Here is a 23,429-nt window from a genome sequence, read left to right as displayed (position 1 = left end):
TGCGTGGTGAACAAGCCACAGTATTCATGTGTGAGTGCATACGCTCAAGTGCACCTGAATTTATGTACGAGCGCGTTATTAACTGTTCCACAGTGGTTCGCGTATCTTCGAGACGAGATAGAGAGCGATCCATCGGTTATAGTCACGTACATTTCACCGTTTTGTCTCAGTGTCGGAAGCTCCTCGCGATAGAAAGGATCGTCCCGCGAAAAGAGACGCCGAATCGCGGCTTCAATCGAAACGTAATTAACCAATTACGCGGGAAATCGCGATGCCGCGACCACGCGCTCTCAGAGTGAACAACTAAGACTTTCGTCGTCGAAACGATCCTATCGACCGACGGTGAGGAGCTGATCGCGCCGATTATCGATGATTCTTCGCGTCTAGCCACTTGTCCTCTCCTCTCGACGTCGACGACTCCGTGAGAAAGATACAAATTACCGAGGAATCGACGGGTCATTATATAATCGGCTTATCAGTCGGCAATCAACGCCATTAGTTGGTTCAGCGGTTCGCCAGAGGCTCGACCCTCGCCCCCTGCTTCGTTCCGCTACACGTCGACATTATCCACCTTGGACGTCGGCTACGTGTCGACTTCTTACAAATTGCGGCAGACGTGCAAAATAATAGGGCTTACATAAGCGGCCGAGCGACGCTCGTGACTGTTTTCAGTCGACTCGAGTGCCGTCGTGCGATCGGTTTCAAGGTGGCCAGTCGGGAATACCGCAAAATGCAGGAGGACAAAGCGGGGCTGTGATCAACGAAAACCCAGAGCCCCTCGTTCGGCGTCCGCGGAGCGCTGCGCACTGTCGCAACCAGCCGTCGCGTAATTCGGAAGAGAAACGATGTTTCGCCGCGTCCTCGAGCCTATTTTCCAAGCTCTATCGTAAGAACGGTGCAGTTGCGAGCCGATTCGCCGTGGAACGGGTTAATTAATGCGCGCGAGGTGAGGAAAAATTCCGGTGAGCAAAAAGCACGCTTGAAATCCGCCGTTATCGGCTTGGCAGAACAGCGAGATCGTGTCTCGTCGGCAGAAGGGAAAGTTAATCGAAGAATGATAGCAGCCTGAGATTCTGGGCATGGATTATTTCATGAGCGGTGGCGAACGAAGGAGGAGCCGTGTGTTGGTCACCATCACGCCTTACGACGTTAGTTATCGAGCTTATCGGTTTGACAGTTAATTAATGCGCTCGATCGTGTGCTATTCGTAAATTACCTGGAACAATTAACGCTGTTAGATAACAGCCAGCGATAGGGACTTTGTTAGCTTGTAGAGCTGGGTAAGCGAAGATGAGTCGAGTATAGGTAATCGAACTTTTTATAAAATAATTTTCAAAGTAATATCATTAAAGCTTTAGATTCCTCGATACTCTACAAGCACGCAAAGTTTCATCGCAATCTACCCAATTTATTATAAGAAAATTCTGACTGATACCTTAATCCTCTTATCAGGAGCAGGAGAAAAGGGTGCTGAACACGTCAACAACGTCGTCGATTCCACCAGCGCCTCCAGTGCCTCCAGCACCTCCAACTCCTCCAAACTCCGCTGCACCTCCCGCGCCCCCTGCACCCCCTGCACCGCCACCGTTTCCTCTTCTCTCGAAAACCAAGAGCAGCGAGGACTCCGTGGAGATGCAGAGCATCGAGTCCTTCAAGCTGAAGGAGACGCCAAATCCCGTGATTCCAAAGCCACCGCCAACGTATTTCCCCATGCAGAACGCTGCGAGCGCGACGAACGGAAGTCCTCGGCACACTGCGGCCGGAAGCAAGCCACAAGTGAACGGAAAGGAGCCGACAAGCCCTGTGTCTGAAACGTCGAAGCCAACCGTGGCGCCGGCAGGTGTGAATGGGCAGAACACGAAGCCTGCCAGTGGAAAGGTCGCAATCAGAATAGGCGCATACGAGGGAGAGGCCAAGCAGCCGTCTAAGCTGGACTTCCTGTCGCAGCAGCCTCGTTCCGAGAGGAATGGAACAGGCGAGATAGCTAATGGCCCTGTGGTGTCCAGGCTGCAGAACGAGCTGGCTGCTACGCTGCAGAGATCGAATTTAAGAAGAAAGACTGACGGAGTAAGTGGCCTTGATAGTGGAAGAGTGGAGAATAGTTTGAGATGTAAAAGAGGTTGTGTGCTCTTGGGACACGCAACGTGTTTGATAAGAGAATTATGTCTTTCTGAAGAGGAGGCAGCACTAGGAATTATGATAATGGCATGTTTGCTGAGAAACAACATTGCAACACGCGAGGGAGTAGACTATATTAGAGTATAGTTGACAGATCTTACGTATACTGTGGTGGATTACAGTGGTGCCTGAATTTTTGCCTACTTTAGCGTCCGCTGCTGTCTCGATAAAAATTCTTGAAAATGGGGTCCCGAAGCTTCGAGCTCTATATCTCGCACGGAACATCACTTTAGTGTATCGAAAAATATTAGACACGTTATCTTTTTTAGCTGCTGATATTCATCTTTAGAGCGTGAAAACCATCCCCAAATTAGGGGTAAAAAATACATTTTTCATAAGCAATATTCCTCCAAAATAATTAACACTAAAGTGATGTCCCTTGTCAGATAATCTGCTCAAAGTAGTTTTTTCGGCACCCAGATAAGCACTCCGATACAGGCATCACAGTTTTTGCAAATTTTTTCAATGGTTTTTTTCATGGTTTCAGGAGGCACCAACCATCAAGCCGATCCCGGAGAATATTAATAACGAGACAACGAATTCAGAGCCAGGCAAGCTACCGCAGAGCAGCGTCGAGAAGCTGGCCTCAGCTCTGAACAACAAAGTCACCATCAAAGTGAACCCAGAGCATAATAACCGATAAGAAGCTAGCTTTCATTCTTAAGTCGAAACGGATCGATTAGGAGTCCACCTTTGTACCTCTATCACAATGTACATTTTTGCACTCTTTTTGAACCTTCATAGGTTTTTTATTCTAGACAAAGGAACGCTCCCCCTATTGGCGAGCCTCTTTTTTACGTCTTTTACCCGTACGTCTTTTTTTATATGTTATTTATTATTCGTATTATAGCGTGTAAGGAGTAAATAAAAAGGCTAAATATCCTTATTAACCGAGACAAGGCGCTGCGATGCCGTTCACCACGTAGGGCCCGTGTCTTTAAACTTAGTCTCCTCTGTCGCCGACTATCTGTACGAGTCGTGAAACCCGATGGGGGCATCGAACTGAAAAATAAAGACGATGATACGTAATACCCGGCGTTTCATTTATTTCCTCCCCTGGCGAACCTATTTCATCATCGTGGAGTGATAGGAACTCTGAAAAAATATGAACATCCTCTTACCTACTCACTGAGAAGTTATCAGTAGATGAACCTGTTCCCTTTCTTGTCGCATCTGATTATAGATTCACTCAGAGTTGCTTAACCTTTGGCGAGCGAATAACCCATTGAGGAAATCGATGGTTTACAGCTTTCGAAAAATTCTCTGGTCACGTTGGATCTCGTAGACAACTTAAACAATTTTCCCCTGAATTTTAATATACAAATTGTACCTCATGCACGCCACACGAACGACCAAGAATTCTCGTCAGTGGATGAGGGATAAGGACACGGAACATAATAGAATTCAGAAGCTTTTATCTTCTGAATATTCTGACTTCTCCGACAACATCCTCGTGGAGTCTCCCTTCGCTGAGACCACCAGAAACGGGCGTGGGATACGTCAGGTCTCTTTAGCTCTCACACCCTCAAAATTAATCATAGCCGCCGACGTTTTCAAAGACAACTCAGAATTCTTCTGCCCCCGCGATCTCGATCCCAGCATCGAAAGCTTCGAGCTCATCTCGGTGTATCCTTTACAATATGTTGCTCTGAGCGTGTTCAACAGAAGGCATCGCAAAACATTAAAGGCAAGGTAGACGTTAATAAATGAAACCAGTCAGCAAGCTACTTACACAGTAATCAGTTTGCTTTAGGCTCATCCCCGACTTCCATCTTAACTTTGTTGGTTCTTCTTATCTGACCGACATTAATGCGATTAGATTTGTCGATGGAAGAGCAAATTACTACGAACTCGGTGGTATACAAAGGAGAAAGCTCTGGTGGAAGAAATGGTGCGAGCAGGTGGAAAGCTTAGCCGCGAAAAGGATCGATGGAAGCTCATTATCGGAGACCACAGCAGCCAGTTCTTCGAGTTCCTCGACGTTGTACATCCTCTCGTCGGAGATTGAGATTTGGAAGGAGCCCAGAGAAGAAGGGAAAAAGGCTGTGTGCAGGTAGATCTAGTCTATTCTGCTTAAGAGTCGTCTTCTTTTAGAGAAATAGTATCTTCGATTAATTTAGAGTATGGACACACTATGGAGGAGCTGGCGACTACGTTCCCCCAACTTGGCAGGATAAAGACCTGTACCTTGGACCTTCTCACGATGAGATAGTTTATGGAAAATACGCTCCAGTCCCCGTGCGATTCGCTGGAGCCAGCTTGGAAGACATAAAAGAAGAACTGAAAGACCTATCACCTAGTAAAGTCCAGAAATCTACTCGCAGCTGGCCGACTTGCCAATGCTTCGACAAGAGAAATCAAAACGCCAGTGGTCTCTGTGACGTTCTCTTCATCAGAGAGCACAATCGTAAATACCTGAACACGACGAAATTCTTTGCAACCTGCCAGAGTTGTCCTTACAGTCATTTCCAAGGAAGAGTCTTCACTGACGATAAAGTCAGCGAGAAACGAAACGTATGGTACAAGGATCAGGCTTTCCAAGAAATTCGGGAAGAGGAGGTACCTCGTCAAGGGCCAAAGAGCCCTAAGAGATGTTTAACGCGAAGAATATCGCGGTTTGGTTTCGGCGTCCCAGAAAAATGCCATTCAGGGCTGGTCCTGGGACCCACTCGAAGAGATCGAGAGTGTTATCCTATGAAATCCGATATGAAACAGCCGCAGAACTTCCAGGCTCTCGTGGAGGACGCCGTGAAAGTTTGGGAAGACGAAGGCAAAGGTCGTCCAAGTACCATAAAACGTCCCAGACATTTCAGAAGATATGGAATTTGCACAGCAGCGCATTTCCTTCATTCCTTGGGGCCCTGGTCTGTTCAATCAGGAGAACGAAATTCCCTGCAAGGTCGAAGATCGTACAGCTTGGTCACTATCCGTCGACAGCCTACTGACTCTGAATTAAGACTCCCTGTGTCGCGTCGTCAACTAGGAGCCAGCATCTCTTACACGGGACTTCAATTAGGTAGATCTGGGCCCATTGGATCGAGCGCAAAAGGACATGTTGTGCTATTCTGGACACCTGAATATTGGTACAGACCGAGACCTGCTGCTGCTGCCTACAGGTAGTACTACAGGTAGAAAGACGATAGTCTGGTCTGCAGTGAATGCTATTAATTATATTACAATAGGGAGCTCAGACAGCACTTGACCCACCTGAAGAGTTATCGGCTGGAGAAGGAACGACCAGCGAAAAGGAAGCTGTTCCACAAGAAGAAGAAGTGTCACTGCCAGGATGAGTGCAACATCGTCGCTGAAGAGAAGCCTAGTTTCTTGGAACGAATCTTCTCTGGGAACAGTTCTAGCAAGAAGAAGAAGAGATACGAATCCCATGAAAACAGTAGCACGGTTCAGTTGAAAAGGTTACTGAGAATGGACTTCAGAGTTACGATCTGGGATATAGACAGCACTACTATGGCAACGCAGTTGACGTTAATCGATCGAGATCTCTTCGTGCGAATACCAGCGGAAGAGATCGAGATGTTGGTCTTTCAGAGGAGTTCTAGGAACGCTCCAAATCTGGCCGCGTGGATAGCCTTTAGTCACAGAGTCTCCTGTCTCACTGTTAGCGAGATCCTAGCGATCAAAAAGTTAGATATTAGAAGTAGAATTATCGCGAGACTGATCAACGCGGCCAACAAATGTTTTGCCATGGGAAATTTTCATTCGTGCAGGTCCATTTTAGCCGGTTTGCAGGCTCCGCCGATTTACAGGCTACAACATAGCTGGGCTTACCTGCGTATTCATCATGCTAGCAGGTCCGCTATCTTTCAGAAACCTAAATCTATTTAACACTTACAACTTATACTATATTTAACAAATTTTGTTTCCAGGTATGAAACTATGGAAAAGCTTTGCAAAATTTATAAAAGTCCATGTGCTACGATATACAGAAGAGCCTGGACTAAAGTGGAAAGGGATCCACCTTGCTTGCCCTACGTTGGCGATCTCTTAGCTAGACTTCTGGGCTTGAATGACACGCGACGTCATCAGGATTTCATTAATTTATCTAATATAAAAAATAGAATAGCTGAACAACGTTTCAACGATATAGAGTCAATTGATATAAATAAAAATATGTGTCTGAAACCTAACGAGAGTCTGGAACAGAAAGAAGGTTTGAGTAGACGCATTCTCGCGTCTGTTTTATTTAAAATGAAATATAAAAAAGATCAGAAGACGATTCATGAAGAGAAGACAGACCTACCGTGGACAGTGCGAGAGCAGGAATTAGCATCTAAGTACTTTTACCGATGGAATAATAATGTCCTGAAGCGTAAAGTCCTTGTTAAGGAGCAGGAGAGACTGAAGGATATGGATTCAAGGTTGAAAAGGGTTCTTGCGATAGCATCCTGGTTGACTGATTGTCAGAGATGGGCTCAAGGATACGATTTCTCAGGACACTCGTTCACACGTGAATTTCTGTTGAAGGCTCGGTACAGGGAAGATCGAGAGAACTTTTTTATTAGTCGTAAACTGGAACCGTCGAAGATAACTTGACTTAAAATACTTTGAGACAGTGGTAATGCGTTACTAACTGAAAAAAGAAACAGTATAAAATGAGGTATAATGACTAATCAATGGAAACCTCATCGACAATTAACTAAGTCCTCGCAAATGCTCATGTTTTTTAACCGATGCATTCCTGGAACGATCCATCGTCGTTGTTAATCTCGTCATCGTCGATCAGGAGTACGCTGTATTCTATAATACAATAACATATTAAGAATAAAATTAAAAAACGATGAGAAAATAAGAGACTTAAAAGAATTATATAAATTAAGTAAATTTATATACATATTATATGTATATATACTTATATACACATTTTATATACATCAATCGCTTGCTGGAACAGTGTGTATCTACATGTGCTTTGTACTCACATACTTTTTTAATAAAAATTTCTGATTTACTTATACGAAACACTTGACAACTTATTCGAATCGATGCCGATTCACGCAAATGTACATTAAACGATTGCAAAGATATAACAGGATTCTTTATCATCATTTTATTCCGAACATTATACGTATATAATTGTTGCTATACACATATGCACGTATCACTTTTCTAACAAAATCGATTCAGTCGTTAACTTAAAAATGAGTGTTCGTGATGGGCGGAAGAGTGAATTTCGAACGGAAAGATCCATATGAAATTCCTGACTAGACAATAACGCAATCACTGTATGTACAATAATAAAATACGCATGGTCGAAGTTTTAAAAAAAAAAACCATAACGATGACTGAAAGAAATCGTTAAACGACGTAGAACAAGTGGGAACAGTCTTTTTCTGGCACGATGTTGAACGTGGTCCTCCTAAGATCATCGATCACGATCAACGGAGCATTAAAGTTTTCTTTTCATTTGAAAAATATAATCTACTACTTTCCAGGGAGAGCCTGTTCAAATATGCTCGACAATAATTACGTACGATGACTGTTCTAGCACCTCTCTGTTCTTCAGTATACATTTAGAACATACGCTGTAAGCGTTCACGATCAAAGGATTCGAACATGGTGTCGCCTTACGTATCGCCGGTCGCGCAAACGAGTTTCCGCGATTACTGTACAATCTTCATGGTTTACTTGTTCCGAAAACACGTGCGTTCCCGTTACACTACGAAAACGAAATAAAATCCGAACGAATGCTCGGTGCAAAACGTTCTCTTTCTTCTTTTTTTTCTTCCCGAGTCTAAAGTGGAAATGCGCTCAAAAATGCAATGCATCGAAATGCACGAATAGCGACAAGAGTTCTTATAAAGATCAGGATACACTAGATTTCACGAGACGAGGTCCGAATGTATACGATAAATATAGTAAATCTCATAGAGTATCAAAAAGAATGATCTGGGATATATCATTAGAGATTGGTTTCGTTCGCGCGCGTGCGATTATGGTATAATTTTAAAAACGATTTGATCGTCGTTTGATAGTCTTTCTAATACTATTTGTCGTGAGGCCCGCCGAGAACTGAGACTGCTCTTATGTCGATAGACGAGCAAAAGATCGAGCCGACAGTCGTCGAACGTAGACAGGCGTTACGTAGGGCTTGATGAGTACCGTATTCTCAAATGCATTTCGGCTTGCTCGAGAAAAGGTAACTATATATAACGTACATCTCGTAGTTTCTTTAACCATATTAAGATCACATGCCGCCAGGTTTCGGAAGATTTGTATCGTAAGCTCTGATCACGTCCGTCTGTGTCACCGAGCCTCCTTCCTCTTGAGAAAATGCGAATCCATCTGCATCGCGCAGCATGTGCAATAACAAAGAGCGCAACCTATTAATCTCTGTCATTTTAACATAAACATGTATCAGCATGCAAGCACAATCTACAGGAGTTAGTATTTTTAATATTTCGTTGACAGACTGGACGGATTGGTCTGGAAACTATGACTCTAATTTTAGGGCAGTCTTAGGATTATCTATATCTAGAATCTTAGTTTCACGAAGATTAGGATTAGTATATTAATGGTTAATCTAAACTATAATCTAGAAACACAGCGTATATACACTGTTAGACGTATGCCAGAGGAAATAGTGCGAGTGCTAATATCGTGAAGAACTGTTTGCTCGTTAAAGAAATTATTTCATTGAAGAGGCGAAAGCAGTGAAATTTCAAGCGCGTGCTTATGTATTATTTATATAAATAATACAAAAAAATAGAAAAAGGTACCACACCGACGAGCTTTCAAGATAATAAAGAGTCTGTAGAAATTAGAAATCGAATTCGCCTGTTACATGTTTCACGGTTTTAGTATTACAGCGTTAGAATTCCAGCCCGTCGTTACGTAGGACAAAATAACTTACGTGATAGCTCCACCTCGACATTAACTCTGGAGGCGGCGTTTGATCGCCTGGTGAAAACACTTTTTACGTTTTTCAGGAGCCGCGCCGTCTCCGTCAATCTGTAAAGCCGTGCATTCAAAATCGTTTTTAGAAACCCTCGACTGGCTGTCACCCTTCCCATCCATACAATTCGAATCGTGTAGACCGATGAACACGAGTTATATCAAATTATGCTATACTGCCTCGAGAACTCTAAATCGATGATCAGCCATTTTCACGCATCGCTCTTCTTCAGTATCTACCTAATTAATTTTCTATCGTGAAGATTCATGCGGTGCAACTCGCTGATTTACTGCAGTGAAAATCTTTCTGTTTCTATTGTCAAGAGGTACGTCATTCTCAGATGGCTGCATAAATACAATCTCACAATCAGTATTGTGAGAATAATTAGGAATACAGATAGAATCTTATTATAGTTTTAGTAGTCTAAGAGAATATTGAGAGATTCATAGTCTCAGTACACTCACAGTTGCCTGAACACACTGAAAAGTATAACATAATATCAACAAAACACTGAGAAATAGATTCAGTGGGCTCAAGCATCTGAAGATATTGAGAAATTCATAGTCTAACTGCGTCCTCAGTGTCTTAAGTTCAACAGAGAAAAAATGTTAAAGTAGTGTTTAAAGTTTGTGGGTAAAACAGGTGACAGTAGTTGTTCATACCGCAGTGCTCGCACAAGCAAAATATTTAACAATCATGCGGTTTGATTAACTAGCGGTGCATTTGCCTGAAAGTGTAAAATTACAGGAGCGCTGCGAATTACGTACTACTACTTGAGGGGGTACTTACACCTCGCGAGGTCGGCGATGGCATGCACAGGCCTTCACGGGATACCGCGAATAAAACATACCAGAAAACCGCATTAACAAACAAGTACTATTTCTCCAATAACAACAGATGTTTAGTATCTGTATTATATACAATTTTTTACTGCGCCTTATTCTATCAATATAGAATGTATCTACGCATAAACAGAATGTAAATCAACGCGTAACGAATAAATAAATAAAATAAATATACAAATAAGTTTCTTTATACATATGCGCGGTATTTTTAAGAAAGCCTTGGTTTCTACATTGTTATTTATATGTACAAAATATTACCATCAATTCATACTGACTATGAATAAAATAAGGAAAAAGGATAAGTGCATATCGTGCTGGGGTTAACTACTTCTATTACCAACTAAAACAGAGTTAGATATGAATAGACATAAATACTATTTGTTATTCTTCATGGATAGGTTGCGTATGCCGATTATTCTATTTCTAGTAGATAGAACTCGAAAGAACCTTACTTATCCCATTTATATACAAATGTATAATAACCTTTGTGCTAGATATTTACAAGCTAACACGATTACAATAGTTTGTAGTACGTATAGTAATCCAACACATGTAGAAATAGTCAACACATACAGAATAGGACACTGGGAAGGACTTTAAGGATATGTAAAGAGGTAAAATGGTGGTATGCTTACGGAGTTCAGGTTGGAAGTCCTTTAGGAAGTTGGGACGTGGAATGGTGCATAGGAGATGTGCTCTGAATATCGGGCGAACCATAAGTCACGTGCTGCGAACGCAATTGGAGAGATTCTGAGCTTTTTTCTCTTTTGTGACGACCAGATCGAGGCCCAACACCGAATTAACCATCGCCTTCTCAAATACGACTTCGATCTCCTGTTGCAATTTTTATTTTTCTACTCAATGTAAATGTGAATTAATCGTAGAATTTTTTTGTTAGAGATTTTAGTAGTATTAACTGTTAGAAAACAATTTAATGTCTGGAAAAACAAACTACTGCAAAAGCAAATTGTAAATCACAATTATTACCAAGGCTGAAATCGTATACCGCTATATGCATGCATCTACATGAATATTTAGCTAATCTCGAATTTCTGCAATTTAGTATTATATTCTGACGAGACTGATAGAAACTAATATTATTACAAAACTACACCCAGAAAGCCATGCACGTTAAACGTGAAGGAAGAAATTTGTAACTACTAACATTTCATGCAATGTATGTTGTCAAAAATTTGGTTGTTTGTCGAGTTGAGTAAAAAATTGTCATTAATAACTTGTTAGTATTAGAAGCTTTCCTATGTTAAATATTTATGTTCAGAAAGGATTGTAAGAAACTTACGAGCTTCTATAGTCGTGACTGTTAAATATATCTCCAGGGTCAGATTTCTTAATTTCATTTTCTCTAGCTGCCGCTGTCACAGATTTCCATATTGTATTCTTCACTCTGAGACAAAATATACTTACGGTATTATTGTATTACATTGAATTATAATTTATTTAATATGCATACTTACGCTTTAACTGTAACATCAAGAAGCAATACAGCTAATGGTATAAGTACCAAACCCAGCCAAAAAACAGGTGAAGAAAACAGCATCCTATCGTTGCCTAACATTACAGCGCCCACGTTTAATACAGGCCAAAAGTTACTGAAATTATAAAACTCGTAAGAATATTTTTCAAAAGAAATACGATAAAATATGTTATATAATTTACCTGTATATAACAATAAATAAGAACCAAAGTAAAATAGATCCCCACATAGCTGCATGAGTGACCCATGTCCAGGAGTTTATTATTAGTCCTGCTTTCCCACACACTGTCACTACAACATACTATTAACAACGAAAAATGTAAATACTGTTTCAGTGTAGCATAATAATCGTATAGTGTGGAACGTACAGTGTATACGAAGTTCCCTAAAACAATGTAACCACCGTCTCTCCCATTCGCCCATACCACATCTTCTTTTAGAGCCAATAGTGACAACCAGTACAGTAGAGACGAATGTATCAATGCATTTATAATCCATACCCAAAATACCTAAAAAATTGGGACATTATATAAAACAAAAAATATTAAATGTAATTCCAAGAATCACAAGTCGAAACACACAATACCTTAATATTAAATGATGATTCTCCAGTATTCTTTGTAGCGTACAATCCTGGATGAGCTAAATGAGTTTCTGCGGCACATACTTTGTCAAAGAGACCCATTGCTAATGGAGGCGCTGCTGTAAATACCTAATATATACAGAATATATAGTTTATATATTATAATAAGTATATGTACTGCATTAATGCGAAACTATTTCATTACTTACAACATTATAAAGACCGATAGACCATCGTTCGAAGAGGATTTGCCCGGACCAGCCGGAATAAATAGCAAACCACAATTCGATGACATATAGACAAATATTTTTGTAAAACGAGTACAATATTAATTTACACATTCTACTGTAGTTCCAAGAACCATGAACAAACAACAAACGTTTCAGAAAACGAAACTGTGCAATAGAGTAATCAGAAGCACAGGCTGCTTGAAGGCCTTCAACGCCAGAAATTCCTATAGAGAAAAAAAGTTTAGTGGTATACACTATGAAATACATTGTAGTGTAAACTTACCAACACCAATATGGGCTTTCTGAATCATGGCTACATCATTTGCTCCGTCTCCAATTGCAAGAGTTACTGCTTTTTTATTAGTTGTAATTAAATCGACCACCTATAAGCACCATATCATATTACTAATTAGTGTTACAATGATAAATAATAAGTACCAGATTATGCAATTTATGAAAATCACCTCAGCTTTCTGCATAGGCGAGACTCTGCAACAAATAACAACTTTACAGGACGAACATAAATCCAGAAAGTCCATTCTAATATCACAGGATAATGCGAAATCCAACGTAGCTCCATCAATGATAAGAGCTACCTCGTTTTGACATTTTAAATCAATTCCAAAATCAAGACAGCGTTGTATTATAACTTCTCTTGTTTTCTGAAAGCGAATATTGCTGTAAAATATTTTTACGTTGCATTTCTAAGGACTAAAGTGAAAATATTGTTCCTCACATCTAAAGATGATTCATTGATTATATATAACGGCATTCCATGCGTGATCAATCTGCAAGAGTAGCCAATATTAATAGCAGTCTCCTGCTTATCTCCAGTTAAGACCCAGACACTAATATCAGCTTGCAAAAGCGCTTGTATTGTTTCTGGGACCTGTAATAATTTTATATATTACAATCAATTATATGTAATAATGAAATGCTACGTACCTGATCTTGTAATTGATCTTCAATAGCAGTGGCTCCTAACAATCTCAACTTCGTTTCAATAAGATTGGCAGCGTTTTCAACCATTTTCTCCCGATTCCCCATACTGACCATTGCGTTGTGGTAAGTTTCATGCCACCACTGTTAATGAAGAGTAACTCTGTTATTTTTTCGTTATCAAAACTGGGATGAATTGATAATGTAACAGGAATAAATAGTACATACCTGATAGAAACTGTCAGGTATATCGGCAACAGCGAAACACAATGTTCTTAAACCATCAGATGCAAATGTTTCTAAGTGTTCCAAAGTTACTTCTCGGAAATCGTCCAGAGCACTTTGTTCTGGATCACTATTTTCTACAGGAGCAGGACAGAGCCTTTCGTAAATAACAGAATCAGCTCCTTTACAAAGCAGTTTGATTTTTCCTTCTGGTGTTTTAACAATAACCGACATCCGTTTCCTCGCTGATGTGAATTCTATGACATTCAATACTTCATACCGAAGTCTTTCCCCTAAAGCTATAACTTCCACGTATGCTGGTGTTCTAGTATCGAACACATAGTTAAATTTACGTGCTCCATCTACAAGTGCTCGTTCATCTATTAATGAATAATAAAATGTCACGTGTGAGATTAAATGCTAGTTAAATCGTTTTTCAAATAAATGAATTACCTGGAGATGCAGCATGGTAAATTATTGTTTCATCTATCTTTTCAGGAATAACGGTATGACACACTGAAAGCATAATCATAAACTCATGCACTATTTTTGCATGGTTTGCAGCTTTCTTATCAACAGGACGAGAAGAATCTTGTACTGATTTTCCTTCAATAATATCCCTAACTAAATCACTATTAATAGTACTACTACTTTGATTATCATCGGTTGGCGGAATTGGCAAACTGTAGAACATAAATTTAAAAATAAGATAACATGACCAATTTCGATAGAATAAATGAAATGATTTCAAAAACTTACTCGTATAATTTACCACCGATTGAACAGCGTTTAAATTCCATCACATTTTTCGTAAGAGTTCCAGTTTTATCAGTGAAAACATAGTTGACTATACCCAATTCTTCGTTAAGATTACTTGTACGAGCCATTGCAGGGGTATCTGTTTCTGCATGGTACATCTCGATATCCATGTTAATAAATGTAGCTTGAACGTATCTTACAACCTCTAAGGTAACTTGCAAAGAAATGGGTATTAAATTGTTAAATAAAATAATGAATGTTAGAAGATTAAAAGCAAAGTTTTTAGTCATTTCCTCTGAAATAAATAAATAAATAATTAGTTTACATTAAAATTCCATACTACGAGGATGAAACGAAGAAACGTAAATTGACGCCTCACCTTTTAAACCTAAATACCATAATCCCTTACTGTTAGCTTTTGTCCACAGGATGTTAAATATCGCAGATAGAAGGCACAGCAAAAGAAGTATAAAGAATAACATGAGTATTTGTGTATTGGTCAGTCGGTCTAAGGTGGACCTTTTCAAAGGTGCAGTTGCAGTATTATTCTGCATAAGTTTTGTATCATGGCCTGTATAAATTACTACACCAAACACCCAACGTGTATTTCTTAGCATTGCGCCACGAAGCAATACCTGATCAGGTCCCAGAGCCACGCTTCTAAAAACGTACGTTAGATCACTTAAATGCAATTCCAAATTCCTGAAATTCTTATAGCAAATAAACCTACTGTTTATTAGTTTCTCGTAATACTCCATTAAATTCGTATAGATGCCTATTTGGTGGTTCACACTGGATATTTGCACGAAAATTCATTAACTCTGTAGTATCCAAGAGACTGGCAGTGTCAGGATGGGCCTGTCGTATCTTCAAATTCGTTTCTCCATCCAAATTCGCAGTCTCTATGAAGGACATAGCCTGTGGCTCCGATGATGACAACAAGATCAAGTCAGCAGGGAAGAAATTGTTGTTGCGTACCTATGCATATTAAAGAAAGCAATTCTAGCAGGAGTGTGTTGTTAATAATTACCACATCCATGAGTTTGGTGAAAATATGTAACCTTAACCACATCTCCAACAGCAAGGTGCCTCCACTGGATCCACTGCCAATGTCCATCCCTTAAAACTTCCACTTCACGCATATTTATTTCATCATCTGCTCTATGCCTTTTCTGTAATGAGTAATGCCATAACAGTATTTTTTAATTAAATGGAACAGGTAACTGAAATACTTACAATATCTTCAACTATTTCTTTCAATGCAGACACACTAAGAATAAAGATTAATGGAACTAAAGTCGTATATCGTCCTGTTGGTGACACATCTGGTATTTGCTAAAATTAAAATGAATAGCTACATAAATATTTTTTCATTTAACAAAATAAAAAGTATCTGAATTTTCAGAGTACCTGCATAAGAGCGATGAACAGGAAGAAGCAGTTACTATACCGACGAAATTGTTCAAAAAGGAACATAGGTACGAAAGAAAGCAATGAGTATTTTGCGGTGGTGATGCGATTGCCTTTGTATTTCGCGGGCTGATGAGGAGCGTTCACAAAAACCACCCTCTCCTCGTTGCTGTCGCGCTGGTGCGAAGATCGTTGATCGTCACCTTGAGATCCGCCATTTTCTGCTCTTATCGGACCAACTGCAATATAAAATACATTATTCCAATATATTTTTTGTTATGAATTTGATCAAATATATTCGTAAAAAATGTAATCTCATTAATAGAAAAAATAATTTGCAGATATTCTATCTCGTAATCTTCAGACGACGAAATATTAAATTTAATTCTCGCAAGCATCGAATGGATACATTCAAAAATACATGTCATTCAATTGCAATTACTAAGCGCATATACTCAAAACTAGTTTAACCATTTGTCTAAATTTCTGTAACACATAAACTTACGATTTTGAGCGTGTAAATAAAGATGAAAGCGGGATCTGAGTTCGTTGAACCATTGTATCACTTTTGTACCCGTTAAATCCATATTGTTGTTTGCTCAGTTAATCGTCTCTCACATCACTTCTCGATTCATGTTTAATCGGCGATAAGGGAATTACTGTACCCAAACGCATACACTGCACCGTACCATTTTATACTACTATGAAAACAATACGATCTGATTTGTAGGTTATAAGACCGAATACTTTATATTTCCTCCGAAATAAATCGTATTAAGAAGCTGACTACAGAAAATGACTAGAACCAGATTTCTCCCAAAGACGACAAAGTCTGTTCACACTTCATGTTACTCAAGAGAAGAGTGATACGATCCAAAACCGTGTTATCATCTTCGAGGTTATAGTTGCATATCTAAAACGGAACTCTGTATAGGAAACTTTTTATCACAGCTTGTGGTTATTACACTGACATCAAACGTCACTAACGCTAGCAAAAAGAACTCCTCATCTTAATCTATATATACGGGTAGCAAGAAATAAACAAGTTTAAAATACATTCAACGCAGCTATATTCGTACACGCTACAAACTGCAAGAGGAAAACTGTCGATTTCGCAGAATTTTGTTATACGCGGCGTAAGATAATCATGTTATCAAGATATGTTCCTAAATTAAATTTGTTGAAAGCGGTTCCCCAAGGTCCTTAATATGTCACTACTATAAATAACGTGCCTCAAAACGGAGTGTTATCACTTTGCACATCATTCACGTCCACGCGTCAATACGAGACGTACGCGTCCCCGCGAGAGCTATCTACTGTTTCAAACAATATTACCGGAAGCGAAGCTTGCATAATGTTAAAGTTCGTCGGTGGGCGTCGAGCGATTATCTGTTACATATATCATTCCGCGACACGCGTGCACGCAAAATATTTGAGCTCGTATATCTCACAGTTTTTCAACATCAATCACGTAATAATTACTTCCGGTGATATATTATCCATTCGTACGTCATCACTACCAAAACAGTTGTGTAACAAGTAGTTGAACGTGAGAAGATGTTTAGATTGACGCGAGGAAAATATAAGGAAAATGAAAGAAAATCGATGGCGGTCGGAACGTACAAAGTAACCTTGAATTGAAACTATCGAACGTCGAACATACAACCACGCTTAAGATAACTTTCTTCGCTCATCGATCAATAGTACCGATCGAAAATAACTCTCAAGTTTGTTTTGACATTTCATTCACACCCGATCAGCACATCGTGAATGACTCGTGCGTACGATCCGACGTCCCGAAAACAATGTACGGCACTTTTACTCCCGAGGAACAGCAGCCGCTCGAATACTACACTTTTCTGGCTCAGATAACGATCGGCTAAACAAACTACATGTCTGCGTCATCGTGCCGGAAGGAGCCTCGCGTCTGTCGCCACACCCCTATCTACCGAACGGAAACACAAATACCCATGGAACGGACCTACGGATCAATGTCCACGTAACTGTATTAACCGAAACTGAAAGTGTCGCGCGGAAGTTGTTGGGCTGAAAATTTCCGTGAGCATATCGCATCCGCAAATTCGCTCGTCGACAACTGAATCTAGCACGTAGGTGGCACTGGCCATCGGTGACTTAACCGTGGTATACGTGACCCTGTAGATTGCCAACAGTCCAATAATTTACAATTAGAGGAGCTATAAACGAATGGGTACGCTTTTTCAGGCATATACCTCTAATAAACTCAGCACAGTTCACCTTTCACCCAGCGATTATAAATAAGAACGAAAAATATTTTAAAAATGGCGTTAGAATTGTGATAGAAATAGTCTCAAATATCGAGGAAAATTGAGGTATTATTCGAGTGTATTAATATTGTTAATTGGAGAAGATTTACTTGAGACGTTAACTACTAAGGTCTCCAGAGATTCTGAAGTGGTTTGCTACGCCACTGTTGAGGGGTTGTCCGCAAAATGCGACAGCCCTGTACACGTGTTACCCCGAAAACGCATGCGCTGCCACCGGCAACAAGTTGGTGTCAGCACCGTGCTGTACTCCACTCTAGCACCTGCTGCGAATACGGAGACACGTACGGTAAGGTTGCGTCAATAAACAACCTCGACGTTCGCAGACTATGGGCCAAGGACACCTCCGCTGGGGTGGCTTTGCGCGAGGGATATCCATCCTTATTGGACAATCTGCTCGCGCCACTTTGATAGAACCGCAAAACCCTGAACCTGATACGTTTCGAAACCACGGCGGGATATCTATCTAAAATTTTCATTCTATCCACGCTACCAAATCACTGTACGTACAAATAAAATCTCGAAAATTGAGTAACCGTACTGTCACGTTAATTAAAAAATAACGCAGAGACAGCTAAAGGTTATTCAATATATAAACAATAGAAAACCATACACAAAGTTGCATGTCTGACCTTCAAACGCTGTTATAAAATCGCGGTTGTAAATTCTATCGATGTTTATCGCTGCCACATACATTTTTATGACGAGATTCTATCTCGATAAGATGACCACCCGCGGTACAACAATCTTTCAGTGGACTGGTTTAAAGTTTCACTAGCTCATGCAATTACTCCACCCCCGTTTGATATACTTAATGGAAAATCCTAATTTCTGTTCTAATCATTGTTCTATTTCTGCACCTCCATCGATCGTAGAGACATTCCCCCAGGCAGTCGCTTAGAGCAAATACCCATCGATAACTTGAGTAGCTCACCTTCGGATGTGGACTCTGGCAGCGCAGACTCCTGTAGCTCGATGTGCTCCCTCGTCCTTCGTCGTCCACTGGGCAAAGGGTCCGCGATACGTAGGCCAATATTGTCGACATTATCGATGTTCCCAAGATCGATGGGGCTACCGATGATATAAGGCCCTGTGGGCTGTTCTTGCGTCCCGTCGTTGGCTCGGCCGCTGATGGATGATGAACTGCTACGAATACCGCTCCCTTGCAGGGGTGTACCGTCCATATGAGGTATGGAAGAGAGATCCGGAGGTGTGAAAGGGCGCAACGAGCCAGGACTGGGAACCCGGGGGTTCCCCCTGGCAGTCGGTTGCATTGAACGCAGCGGGGCCTAAACAAGTAGAATTAGTTAATATACGTAGATACATAGCAGCGATTTTGAATATAGGGCTCGGGGAGGATCTATTGACCTCGACTATGTAGCTCAATTGACGGAAAGGTTGTCTACTGATTGAAAGGGACCAGATTCAAAATCTAGTCGAACGATTCACTGCACGTGAGACCTATTTTCTATCTCTGCACAATCTTCGCGAATAGTATACGCAGGATATTTTGAATTGGAAATTTAAAGAGTACTCGGGGTTAGTCCTCCTTACACGGATGGCTAAACCTTGAACGATCCATTCTTTTGAACGTGTGAGATTGGAAATTTTCTATACTTGAAATATTGTAACTATTGAGCGATAAAATGTGATAATGTAGAGCTATATGTAGCTATCGTTCGAAGATCGTAACACTGCGGTGATGTAACGCTGAAGTTAAGAATACGTGCTTATGTACATAGGCGTGCGTTTAGGCAACCTTGGAAGGAACAATTTTCGAAAGATTCTGCGCAGCGTATATTATGGTTTATGCGTACGTGTGTGTATAATGTGGGATACTGTGTAGGAATTAATAGATTATTAGAGTTTAGAGAAAACTAATCTTACAAAACAGTTTGAAAAATTTTCTCTATTTCATCTCTATCGCAATTTGAAAGGTATACCTAAATTACGGAAGATACAAGTTACGAGATTTTTTTTCGTGTCATTAAAAAACTATAACTTCGTTGGAGCGCAAAAATAATGGTAACTGTCGATATTCTGTGCACACACAGGTACAACTCGTGCCACGAATACCGTTATACTTTACAGCAATTAACAGTTATGTCGCCGATAACTCATCGCATGTGTATGAGTGTCTCACGCACAACTTATATGTGTATATTACCATTAGCGTTAAAATTCATCAAGAAAAGGCGATAAAACTCGATAGTCTCGACGAAAACGAGGGAAACTCTAAGCCGGTTATGTTCCAAGAACAAAAAGGTGAAAAATAAAGGAAGATTATCTTCAGAATGGACGTCGGTGAATCATTTGTCAGCACACTAACACGAGCAAATTGCATGTAAATTTGCGTAAAACTCGCCTTGACATCAATATTAACTGTCTTTCAAGTCCTATTTTTGTTAGAACAGAGGTCTAGTTGTTCTCTACGTAAATTTAAACACCGTTGAAATCCAGCAGAATTATGTCACAAAAATTCCAAAATATCTTTCACTCGGCAAGTTCACCAATTTGATCGAGGCTGCTTTTCTCAAAGAAATACAAAAGATCGGCGATAGGTTACTCACCACTTTCAAACGACCCAGCCGAGGCAAATTTCTGGCCGCCGTTCTTTGATCGAATTTTCAATTCTAGTCGTCGAAACTGATTGTCAAGCTATCAGGCATCCAATGACGTGTACGTTCAGAAATAATTCATTCCTCCTAATCTTTGCCAGCGCCGCCAGGTTTAAAACACCTGCTGGCCCTATCGGTGATGCAATCGCTTCCTTTGAGTTCTCCACAAGACCACGCCGACAACCAACCAGGAAGCCAACGTTATATGACTATTTCGTAGAAGAAGCTTATAAATTTCTCGTTTATGCGACCGGTTTAAAAATTGAAGTTTCGAGATCTCCCCTTTCGGTTGTTCAACTACGAGTCTTGGATTCAAGTAGTAAATGCGAGTCTCTGGTCAGACAAGTTGCAGAACAGGTAGAGCAAGTCGTGTGGCGGTAAAAAATACGTAAAATATATATTACGAGCCACTTATTCAAGGCCAAAATACACAGTGCACTCACTGACACGATCACTTAACAGTTTGTCCGCTAAAATCGTGGAAGAAATCACTTTCTGAAGGTGAACAAGGCCGGACACTCTCGACGTGGAAAAGAACACCTCGTCAATGAGGCGTCCCGACGAGCACTGTGTGCAAAATACGTTTGCACTCCATGAAGTCTTCGACCACGCGAGAATTCGATTCTTCCCCGAGCAATGATCAATCATCGCCACGATAACACTACTCTATCGCGATACCGAGCGGTGATACCGATAACTATACTAACATTAGGAGTTGCCAATGATACTGACCAATAAAAATTAACCGAAAAGCAGCGCTGTTTATCGCGAAGAACTTGCACAAGTCATCGTGTTCACACTTTGACACTGTTCATGTACAACTAAAGGAACTCGAAGAACTGATCAATGACGCGAATCGTGTACTCTTGGAAGGGGTCGATATCACTCGATAAGATCGAGTGAAACATTGCAACAGTGAAAGTGGTACGTGAAAAATTAGATGAAAAATAGGGAAGAGAACGTGACGACGTATTTTTGTGATTAAGCTCGCAAAGTAGCATCCTTCAAGGCTCATTAAGTGAAACGAATGAGGTAATTGGTGACGTACGGCCATCTCCAGACGACGTGACTGACGTTGGTACGTTCATTTGCTGCCAAACGTTGGCGTGTGTTGCAGTATTAACACACGAACGGTACCTGCACGATGTGTCTGTCCAATTAATCACGTTAACGGTCACACTCTTTCATACGTGTGATGCAAAAACCATTCAGTAAACGGCATGCTAGCTAATTTCATCGTTGGTCTTCGATTAATGTATGGAATTCGTACACGCGACGTACTTAGCCAAGTGTACATCCGCCAGTATTTACTAACATCGGCCATGACGTCTGGAACCGGCTTATGATGAAAGATTGAACCGATGTAATCAAGATCTGACCAAGGTAATAGCGCCGTGAACGTTCCAGGAATTATAAGGTCAAGAACAAAATCGAATTTTCGAGGCGAGTATCTTGGACGGTTTCGATTTCTCGAGGAATTGTCGGAGCGAACCGTGAACGCTAAGCAGAGTCGAGGAAACCAAATAATGGTCTAGGCCTCGAGATATTTCGAAGGACGACAATATTGAGGCAAAAAGGTACCTGGCGTGGGCTGTCTTCATTAGATTCTCGCTTCAGATAGGAATCGCCGGTAAAATGCACCTTAGTGGATTATAAAATTTTACGCCGATAAGCTTCACGTGATACACTAACTTAATGCGCCTACGTATGTACGTTTGTGCGCCTAATAGAACATATTAGATACACAGAATATGTGCATCAACCGTAAAATGCACGATGACACTATCCGATAGTTCTTTACGAAATTCCATTTCCTGGATGAAGTAGAGGATCTTGATAGGAAGACCCTTTTTTGAAACAGCACGAAAGTGACGTAACGAGAGTTGGCAGATTCGACTTCCTGATTTTAAAACGAGAACGATAAGGGCATTAACGAGTGAGGCACGCTCGAGAGTAAATACTATGCCAGATAACGGTATTTAAATCGTGATTAGATTACGTTTGCCAGTTCGAACCCGAGACCACTAGGACACTGTCAAAATCAAAGAGACACTAATGAAGTTCTCATCTTTCGCGGTGTTCCGTTTCTCACAGCACGTGCACGTGTACTCAGATTTGTCTCGCTCGAGGGACGCGCGTTTCCATGTCGACGGGACGACGTACACTATTACCTGTCGGACGCGTCGACTCTCTCGTATCCCTAATATGAAGCCGACCACAATCTTTTGCGCGTGCCGCTCACCCGTTCGTGCTTCCTCGCGACTGATTCGACAAATTGGAGTAGTAACGCAATTTCGCCCCATTGCATGATCTCCGTACACTTCCACCCTCGTGTGGAACATCGCGTTACGGACGATTATATACGAGAGATTACGAGGCTACGAAATGAGCGTAATTGACGTGGTTAGTTAAAAATACGGCGCATGGTCTATTAACTCGCGAATTCAAGACGCAGCTTTGAAGAAACACCTATAGGGTATTTTAAATCATGCGAGATAGATTAACATCTGGTTTTGGGCTTCAGTAATTTTTCCATTATTTTAACACCCCTAATTTCCCCTTTGTAATTAATTATGTTGACGTGCTTTGGCGAGAATTTGAAAATGTGATGCTTCATTATATGCTAACATATCGAATTTTCTTTCATTGATAATAATTCGGAAACTGGGTTTATAAAATAACGGTAGACTGTTCCACGCGTTTACGATAATGACTTTTCTAGTTCCGTACTCTAATTTAATTTCGTGAGATATTGAGAAGTAATTAAAAGTTAGTTTACACAAACATGGCTTGAATGTTTCAATTTTAAATACTAAATAAGAATAAATTGGAAAAATATAAATATGCTCCTGTCATAAACAAACACGGAATGGGAATATGATGTGCGATAAATATGGGAGTAAAAGTAAACAAATTTTAATCAACGATGCGAGA

General features: G+C 40.5%; 3 protein-coding genes across 13 annotated transcripts in view; 2 read left to right on the top strand and 1 right to left on the bottom strand.

Moving 5' to 3' along the window:
• The window catches only part of LOC143180846 (uncharacterized), a 35,524-nt gene extending 32,317 nt beyond the window's left edge, over positions 1-3,207 (top strand). For both annotated transcript variants that reach the window (XM_076380845.1, XM_076380844.1), the window contains 2 exons: positions 1,453-2,067; positions 2,666-3,207. In XM_076380845.1, the coding sequence (XP_076236960.1) occupies positions 1,453-2,067; positions 2,666-2,821 (771 nt within the window). In that variant the 3' untranslated portion in view covers positions 2,822-3,207. The remainder of the gene's footprint in view (positions 1-1,452; positions 2,068-2,665) is intronic.
• A 304-nt stretch (positions 3,208-3,511) lies between these two features.
• Positions 3,512-6,729, top strand: LOC143180102 (uncharacterized). The gene is made up of 5 exons (XM_076379635.1): positions 3,512-3,858; positions 3,980-4,231; positions 4,299-5,294; positions 5,361-5,987; positions 6,063-6,729. The coding sequence occupies exons 1-5, from the start codon at positions 3,512-3,514 to the stop codon at positions 6,727-6,729; spliced, it is 2,889 nt and encodes a 962-aa protein (XP_076235750.1).
• A 1,606-nt stretch (positions 6,730-8,335) lies between these two features.
• The window catches only part of Atp8a (ATPase phospholipid transporting 8A1), a 19,718-nt gene continuing 4,624 nt past the window's right edge, over positions 8,336-23,429 (bottom strand). Inside the window, exons 1-22 of one of the 10 annotated variants that reach the window (XM_076381272.1) lie at positions 20,448-20,586; positions 18,812-19,166; positions 15,575-15,813; positions 15,401-15,499; positions 15,226-15,336; positions 14,895-15,142; positions 14,544-14,824; positions 14,165-14,459; positions 13,859-14,088; positions 13,409-13,785; positions 13,187-13,324; positions 12,978-13,130; positions 12,706-12,903; positions 12,525-12,624; positions 12,221-12,465; positions 12,015-12,140; positions 11,797-11,937; positions 11,611-11,729; positions 11,409-11,543; positions 11,234-11,338; positions 9,047-9,144; positions 8,336-8,478 (exon numbers count right to left, since the gene is read on the bottom strand). In XM_076381272.1, the coding sequence (XP_076237387.1) occupies positions 8,381-8,478; positions 9,047-9,144; positions 11,234-11,338; positions 11,409-11,543; positions 11,611-11,729; positions 11,797-11,937; positions 12,015-12,140; positions 12,221-12,465; positions 12,525-12,624; positions 12,706-12,903; positions 12,978-13,130; positions 13,187-13,324; positions 13,409-13,785; positions 13,859-14,088; positions 14,165-14,459; positions 14,544-14,824; positions 14,895-15,142; positions 15,226-15,336; positions 15,401-15,499; positions 15,575-15,813; positions 18,812-19,151 (3,876 nt within the window). In that variant the 5' untranslated portion in view covers positions 19,152-19,166; positions 20,448-20,586 and the 3' untranslated portion in view covers positions 8,336-8,380. The other 9 variants (XM_076381278.1, XM_076381276.1, XM_076381271.1 and 6 more) reach the window with 9 other exon arrangements.

This window comes from Calliopsis andreniformis, chromosome 6 (assembly GCF_051401765.1).
Source record: "Calliopsis andreniformis isolate RMS-2024a chromosome 6, iyCalAndr_principal, whole genome shotgun sequence".
Classification (NCBI taxonomy): domain Eukaryota; kingdom Metazoa; phylum Arthropoda; class Insecta; order Hymenoptera; family Andrenidae; genus Calliopsis; species Calliopsis andreniformis.
Note: the sequence above shows the minus strand (reverse complement) of the source record. Positions and strands in the feature narration are given on the sequence as shown.

Excerpts from the sequence above, each read along its gene's own strand:
- LOC143180102 (XM_076379635.1), top strand. The coding sequence starts at position 3,512 with ATGCACGCCACACGAACGACCAAGAATTCTCGTCAGTGGATGAGGGAT. Across the intron at positions 3,859-3,979 it reads AACAGAAGGCATCGCAAAAC|CGACATTAATGCGATTAGAT; the intron begins ATTAAAGGCAAG and ends TTCTTATCTGAC. Across the intron at positions 5,295-5,360 it reads CCTGCTGCTGCTGCCTACAG|GGAGCTCAGACAGCACTTGA; the intron begins GTAGTACTACAG and ends ATATTACAATAG.